Source organism: Astyanax mexicanus, chromosome 14 (genome assembly GCF_023375975.1).
Source record: "Astyanax mexicanus isolate ESR-SI-001 chromosome 14, AstMex3_surface, whole genome shotgun sequence".
NCBI lineage: Eukaryota > Metazoa > Chordata > Actinopteri > Characiformes > Acestrorhamphidae > Astyanax > Astyanax mexicanus.
Genome location: NC_064421.1, coordinates 12129501 through 12138148, shown reverse-complemented (window position 1 = coordinate 12138148; position 8648 = coordinate 12129501). Strand labels below are relative to the sequence as shown.

Sequence of the window (8648 nt, the reverse complement as noted above, 5' to 3'; positions counted from 1 at the left end):
TTTAAACATTGCATGGGGCACCTACTCTACTACTTAAAAGCAGCACGTTATTATTTTTGTGCATAATATAATGCCCCCACCCCTATTGCCTGAAATGGCACGGCTCGGTTTGCTCTGTTGGTTGTTGCCAGATGTGACATTTTCCAGTCAAATAAATAATCAAAAAATGCATGGAGGCGCTAAATCTTGCGCATGTTTAACCATTTTTAAAGTGTATGTGGCCATTCTATACAAAAACTTGTCCAGTGCAATATTTGTGTAAGTTAAAAACTTAAAATAAAATAAACAAATAGGATGAAAAATCGTAACTTATCTGGCAACCTTAGTCCTAACTAAAGTAGCAACGCTACTTGAGTTTGGCAGGAGACAAGTTCACCGCGCGAAGTTGCTACTAAATGGTAATTCAACTATGAAGCGACGGTTTGAGTCTGGAGCTGAGAAGAAGAAAAAGAAGCAGAAAGATGAGGCCCATGCATCCCTTTCTGGTGAGTAACTTCGATGATAAAGGTTTTTATTAGTGATGGCAAACCGAGGCTTTCTGAAGCACTGAAGCCTTTTTCCTAATTGTATCGAAAAAAGGTTCATTACTCGGAGCTTCATAACACAGTGGACATCAGCGGCACCTGGTGGGCAAAACCTGAAAGTGCTTTGTGTATTTAAAGGACGAGGGGCGTTTTTTTGTCTTTTTACAGTTTTTAAACCTGTTCCAGTGCATTTACATGACATTTGAGGTTTAAATAAAAACTGAAAAAAGGAAATGGAAGAATATTTTGATGTCTGGATAATTTAATGCATTATATTAAAAGACATAACTGTAATATATTTTTAATTAATATATAATACACTTAGAATGTACCTTGATAAGGCACACTGGAGAAACTACACTTGTAATTCTAATTGCGTTCACATTGTTGCTTTTTTCCCTTCACCATGTTATTAATCTGTTAATATACCAAATTTTAAAATTATATTATTCACTATTATTCACATCTTTCCAAGCAGGGGTTGTAACATGTTTACATGTATCACTAGTCCATTGCCTATTTTTCCATAGGCAAGGCTCATGTAGATATGCTGCATGGGGGATATGGAAGAATTTGATGAAAGAAATGTATGCTCATAAAGGTGAAGGTGCTTGTGTAAGGGGCAGGGGGCACATATTTAATGGACGTGGTTATGTACATGTGTAATTTAGTTTTTATTTAGGAATAAAAAATTTTCCACAGTGCTGGGGTTCAGTTGGTTATTTAAAAATATGTTGTCATAAGGCAACACTTTTACTGGATGTATGCCATGACAGTACACACATTGAACTATGAGGATATATATATATATATATATATATATATATATATATATATATATATATATATATATATATATATTTATTTATTGTACACTCTTACAGAACTAATAAAATGCCATATGTCTAAAAGGCATAGTATTCTTTCAAAGTTTATATTTTCTAAATAATAATTTTCTACCTTATTTGATGGCAAAAGTTCAAAGTGTTCCCAAACTTCAGAACGGCCTCTTTTTCTTACTGGTTCCATTCTAATATTTTATTATCTACTATCTATATCTTATCTATCTATCTATATATGATCTATCTATATCTTATCTATCTATCTATATATGATCTATCTATATCTTATCTATCTATCTATCTATCTATCTATCTATCTATCTATCTATCTATCTATCTATCTATCTATCTATCTATCTCTCTCTCTCTCTCTCTCTCTCTCTCTCTCTCTTGCTCTCGCTCTCTCGCTCTCTGTCTCTGTATCTGTATCTCCGCTAACAACCCTCGAACTGCGCGCCAGGATTTGCCGCTTTTGAATCTTTCCCTGAAGCAGTCACGTGGTTGTGTGCCGAAATGAAGCTTCGGACGTCATTGGTCACGTGATCTTTGTAGAACGAATCAAGCATCGGCTCAGTGATTCGAACCAATGCGTGTCGTTTTTTCAACACACGCCTCGAAGCTTCAGGTTCAAGGGTAGCATCACTAGTTTAAATAGTTTTGATTACTTCATGTTCAGTGGTGTTGCCTGAGCTAGTTACGTTGGCTTTGCTGATTTGGTAGCTTTAAACGCTTAACTAGAAACTAATCTGGGTATTGCAAGGCACGTGGCACGTTTGCAAATAGTAGTAGTGTAGTTTGAAGATTTTTAGTGACTTAAATAAAAAATTAATAAACAGAGTAGCCTACTTATTGACTAATGCCGTCAGTGCACTATCCAAATGGTCTGTATGACAGCAGGATCAGAGCGGAGTAAAGTTGGTCAGGATCAGACAGCTCTATAGATTTTGACAGGCTGATATAAATACACCACGAATATAAACGATAATTTCATAACCTTTAAGGCTGGCTTGTGTAAATGACGTGTCCACTGCTTAAAATAGACATGCATCGTTTCATTTATTATTTATACATTATAAATAGTACTCTTGTGCTGTTCTTCACTGTTATTGGCCTTACTTATAACGTTGTAAATATTCACAGTTACATGTGTAATTTTAATAAATAGTAAAATTTTGCGTAAACCTTTTGTGTTTGTGTGTGTGTGTGTTTTTTTTTTTTTTTTTTGGAGGGGGGGGATGGGGGGGGGGGGGGGGGGCTCCCTGACCAGTTATGCTTAGGGCCTCCAAAACCTTAGCAGCGGCCCTGCATGTGCCATTGTTTTCACAAGCTTCTGCTATGTGACAACATTTATTTCTGTCTAGAGTTGCATTTATTTATCACCTAGATCTTGTATTGATGATACAAATGACAGAGTTTATTATAGATGGGGCTAGGCTTACAAGAGTTGTGAGGGACAGGCAGGGTCAGTAACAAAATGGCAGCAAATGTAAACAACATAGCAAAGAATAGTCAGGCAAGCAGAGTCATACATGATAAATCAACCAAAAGAGAGGTACGAAAATATACAAAAATGGTCGACAACAGGTAATCAATAGAAAGGGCAAGGCAAAAAAAAGATAAATGGTGATACAAAAAGGGTCAATAATGAAGTAGGCAAAACAATAGTATGAAAGCTAAGAAGTAGAGCTAAGAAAACTAGATTTAATACTCAGCACTGAACTGAGCAAACAGAGAGGTATAAATGCTAGGGAGGACAGGTGGAGCCAATTAGTAACTCGGAGAGCAGGAACGCTGTAGGGCCATGTGATTAGTGGAATCAGAGAAGTTCGGTGCGATTGCATGCTGGGAAGTTTTTTAGAGAGTCTTTAGAGAACAGTTTGAGTCTTGAGCAAACACACAAAATCAATGATATTTAATATTAGTAGAATAAATCATGATTTTTTTTTTGCAGGCAGACTAGATCCTTTTTTACTTTTTTTACTGTGCAAACAACTTCAGTGCCAACTTCACTGAAACTGGCAAAATGCGAGATCAAACGAAATGTGTAGTTCATTAGAGCTCACCAACATGCAGCAGCAACTGCACAGTAAATAATTACTTTAACAAACCTTCCCAAACCAACCAATCCTGAACTCACAAAGTGTTTATCATTAAAATGGGCCAATTGGGGTTCAAATTTTGTGAAAATTATTTTTATTAAATTAAACGTGACCAATCAGTGGGCCCTAATCATTGCATGAGCCCCAAATCTGCAGCCTAGGTTATAGCCTGTGGGTTAATTTGCCCCTGACCACTGCACAAAGTCTTCTCCAGCACATCCCAAACATTCTCAATGAGGTTAAGGACTCTGTGGAGAACAATCCATGTGTGAAAATGATGCTCTTATGCTCTCTGAACCTTTTGCACTCTTTCACAATATGCTAATGCCATCAGAGAAGAAACAATGCAGCAACCCCAGGTCATAGCACCACCCCCACAGGATTGTACAGTAGGCAGTAGGCATGATGTGGGTGTCACTTCAGCTGCCTCTCTTCTTCCCCTGATGCTCCATCACTTTAAAACAGGTTAAATCTAGACTGACCTTCTTCCATTGCTCCGGAGTTCAATCTTTATGCTCCCTAGTAAATTGAAGCCATTTTTGCTGGTTAGCCTCATTGATTAGTATTTTTCTAAGGCTACAGAGCTGTTTAGTCCTAATCTATTGAGTTCCCTTTATACTGTGTGTGAGGAAATGCTCTTACTTTCACTATTAAACATATCCCTAGTATTCTAACATATCCCTAACATATTGTAGTGTTGTTTTTATTTTTATTATTATTTGATTACACCAAAAAATCCATCTATTTGTCTTTTATTGGCACTAAATCAAAATCAGCCCACGGCTGCTGCAGGTGTTGTGTGTTGGTGGTAAAGTAGATCAGATGAAGGTTTTTGTAGTGAAGTGAGGGAATCTACAGCACTGTGTAATATGCTGCACAGAAATACACACCACTGTCGTTCACTGAGAGACTTTTTATAGTCAAAGTAGCATTATTCCTCCCATCACCACTCAGTTCAATCTTGTTCTCATATCCAGTCTCTTTTTTCTTACTATCAGTATAGAGGTAGCCCATGAGCTTAAATCCTGTGGTTTGATCTTGTTTGTACCACAGTATTCGGTCATAGCTTGTTACAGTGTGTGCACATTTGATCTCGGCATCCTCTTTCTTATTCTTTATGAGATCAGGAGGAACCTGGAGAACATTGCAAACAGCAGAACCTGTGGAGAGAAAGAAGAAAATGTCTATTTATTTAGAAACAAGGCTAATCTATAGATTTTAAATGGTGAATTTGATGTTAATTGGTAAACAAAACACATATTTACCTATGAAACACAATAGTATGGCTGACAGAGTGATGAGAACTGTTCCCATGATGCCTGTCTGCACTTTATCACTCTCCTCTGTTCTGTATAACAGTCTTAGTCTTAAAGTTTTGATGACTAGCAGCTCTGATCTATTTATCATGTACAGTAATTACATACAGTAAGTAATGAAAGAGCACCCTCTAGTGTCCTGAATTGTAGATTTTTTTAATTTTGAGTTTTGGTTCAGCTGCACCACCTGCCTCTATCACTGTGTTTTCCAGCTACACAGAAATATAAACCGCTATCATTCACTGCCAGGTTCTTCACTGTGAGAGATCCACTCTCATAATGCGTCTTCTCAGCAGCGTACTTCTCCTCACTGGAGGATCCAAAGTCAGGCTTGCTGTTGGTCATTGTGTACACTATGAGTTTCAGCTCTTGTCCTTGTTGTTGGTACCAGTACATCTGGTAGTAGCTTGAACCAAGAGTGTGGCGGCAATCCAGCTGTGCAGAACGACCCTGTGAAGCAAAGAGTCTAACAGGAGTCTGAAGAACATCACTCCAACCTGTACAAATGATTAAAACAACAGATAAAGTCATAAATTAGGTTGCACTTATACAAGTCATTATAGTTAAATGTGTGGATATATATGAAGAAATCATATCTTAAGTCTTACCTGGAGCACAGTGCAGAAATACAGCCAATACTTTTAAAAGTCTCATCATGGTGATCCTCAGAATAGAGGGAACTATTTACACAGCATTCAGAATGATGCTGATTGTAATATCCACATGACATACAGGATGTGACCTCACAGTACATCAGTAGAGGTTCAGTATGTTAAGGAAGTCTACAGATATGGTAAACATGTACTCTAAATCTACGTCTTTTTCAAAAAGCTTTCAGATCTTATTTACTGCCTGATCAAAAAAGGTCACACACTCGCTGTGGCATCGTTTCCACAAGCTTCTGCAATGTGACAACATTTATTTCTGTCTAGAGTTGCATTTATTTCGCACCAAGATCTTGTATTGATGATAGGAAATTTGGACCACTGCCAGTGGTAGATTAAAAGATAAAGGTGAAAATTCAATTCAATACCCAGCAAAGAACTAAGCAAACAGAGAGGTGTAAATACAAGGGAGGACAGGTGGAGCCAATGAGTAACTTGGAGAGCAGGAACGCTGTAGCACCACGTGATCAATGAGAGTCAGGGAAGTCTGGTGCGGGCGTATGTTGGGAGTTGAGTCTTTAGTGAACAGTGCAGAGTCTTGAAGTGCTCATGAAGAATCATGAAGCGCTCTGATTGGGCAAAAGCACTTTGCTTATGGATCAGTGGCAGAGTCAACTTTAGTGACAACCTGACTGAAACTGGTGAAATATAAGATTAAACGGTATACGTAGTTCCTTAGAGCTCGCCAACACACAGCAGCAACTGCACAGTGAATAATTCCTTTAATAAACCTCCCCAAACCAACCAATCCTAACCTCACAAAGTGTTTATCATTAAAATGGGCCAATGGGGGTTCACATTTCGTAAGAAAAAAATAATTAAATTAAATGTGACCAATCAGTGGGCCCTAATCACTGCATGTGCCCCAAGTCTGCAGCCTAGGTTATAGCCTGTGGGTTAATCTGCCCCTGACCACTGCACAAAGTCTTTTCCAGCACATCCCAAACATTCTCAATGAGGTTAAGGACTCTGTGGAGGCCAATCCATGTGTGAAAATGATGCTCTTATGCTCTCTGAACCTTTTGCACTCTTTCACAATATGCCAATGCCATCAGAGAAGAAACAATGCACCACCCCCACAGGATTGTACAGTAGGCAGTAGGCATGATGTGGGTGTCACTTCAGCTGCCTCTCTTCTTCCCCTGATGCTCCATCACTTTAAAACAGGTTAAATCTAGACTGAACTTCTTCCATTGCTCCGGAGTTCAATCTTTATGCTTCCTAGTAAATTGAAGCCATTTTTGCTGGTTAGCCTCATTGATTAGTATTTTTCTAAGGCTACAGAGCTGTTTAGTCCTAATCTATTGAGTTCCCTTTATACTGTGTGTGAGGAAATGCTCTTACTTTCACTATTAAACATATCCCTAGTATTCTAACATATCCCTAACATATTGTAGTGTTGTTTTTATTTTTATTATTATTTGATTACACCAAAAAAATCCATCTATTTGTCTTTTATTGGCACTAAATCAAAATCAGCCCACGGCTGCTGCAGGTGTTGTATGTTGGTGGTAAAGTAGATCAGATGAATGTTTTTGTAGTGAAGTGAGGGAATCTACAGCACTGTGTAATATGCTGCACAGAAATACACACCACTGTCGTTCACTGAGAGACTTTTTATAGTCAAAGTAGCATTATTCCTCCCATCACCACTCAGTTCAATCTTGTTCTCATATCCAGTCTCTTTTTTCTTACTATCAGTTAAGAGGTAGCCCATGAGCTTAAATCCTGTGGTTTGATCTTGTTTGTACCACAGTATTTGGTTGTAGTTTGTTACAGTGTGTGCACATTTGATCTCAGCATCCTCTTTCTTATTCTTTATGAGATCAGGAGGACCCTGGAGAACATTGCAAACAGCAGAACCTGTGGAGAGAAAAAATAATATGTCTATTTATTCATCTATAGATTTTAAATGGTGGATTTGATGTTAATAGTAAAACAAAACACATATTTACCTATGAAACACAATAGTATGGCTGACAGTGTGATGAGAACTGTACCCATGATGCCTGTCTGCACTTTATGACTCTCCTCTTATCTGAATAACAGTCTTAGTCTTAAAGTTTTGATGACTAGCAGCTCTGATCTATTCATCATGTACAGTAATTACATACAGTAAGTGATGGAAGAGCACCCTCTAGTGTCCTGAATTGTAGATTTTTTAAATTTTGAGTTTTGGTTCAGCTGCACCACCTGCCTCTATCACTGTGCTTTCCAACCGCACAGAAATATAAACCGCTATCATTCACTGTCAGATCCTTCACTGTGAGAGATCCACTCTCATAATAATTCTTCTCAGCAGCGTACTTCTCCTCACTGGAGGATCCAAAGTCAGGCTTGTTGTTGGTCACACTATTCACTAAGAGTTTCAGCTCTTGTCCTTGCTGTTTGTACCAGTACATAATGTAGTAGCTTGCACCAAGAGTGTGGCGGCAATCCAGCTGTGCAGAACGACCTTGTGAAGCAAAGAGTCTACCAGGAGTTTGTAGAACATCACTCCAACCTGTACAAATTAAAGTAGAAGCAAATCTTAATTTAGATTTAACACAATCCACAATTCAGCATTAATTTAGATTGGAAAAGATGCAGAAATTAGTGTTTCATGACCTGGATCAACATTGAGGAATACAATCAGGGCTAAAACCAACAGTCTTATCATGTTGGTCCTCACAAGAGTACTGCAAATTGTACAGAGACTGTGCTGTATGTTCTGGATTTTATTATTTGTGGGGGCTACAGGATGTGACATCACAGTGACGGCCAGGCAACGCTTATTCATTCATAGAACATCATAGAGAGGTTTTTGGAGGAGACTGTTGTTGTCTGCATTTTAGCCCTTTATCCATATGAAAACCCTGTTTTTGTTCATTTAGAATGGAGCTTTTCGAAAATACTCTTCAAGGTGGAGATTATTAAAAAATAGATATTTTGTTTTAAGGGTATTTGTGTGGATGGGGAAAACAGAACTTTAAGAAAACTCTGATGTCATAATACATGCACATTTATTTGTCTTTAAACAGCTCATATGGTGCTTGTGTTTGGCAGAAATGAAACCCCTGGACCCTATCCTACACCCTGCACAAGGCATGTTATGATGTTCATTGCAACCTTTCACCCCTCCAACGGTCTAGTTTCACGCCATGCATCTGCATTGTTTAAATAGCAACGATGCTTGTAAATATATATACACTGATGGGTGTGG

General features: G+C 38.1%; 1 gene segment (V, D, J or C); it reads right to left on the bottom strand.

Annotated features, from left to right (window-relative positions):
- Nucleotides 1–4252: 4252 nt before the first annotated feature.
- Nucleotides 4253–7472, bottom strand: LOC125781009 (immunoglobulin lambda variable 2-23-like). The segment is given in 2 exon segments: nucleotides 4253–4625; nucleotides 7402–7472. Coding segments are annotated over 2 exon segments (357 nt in total).
- Between the last annotated feature and the right edge of the window lie 1176 nt (nucleotides 7473–8648).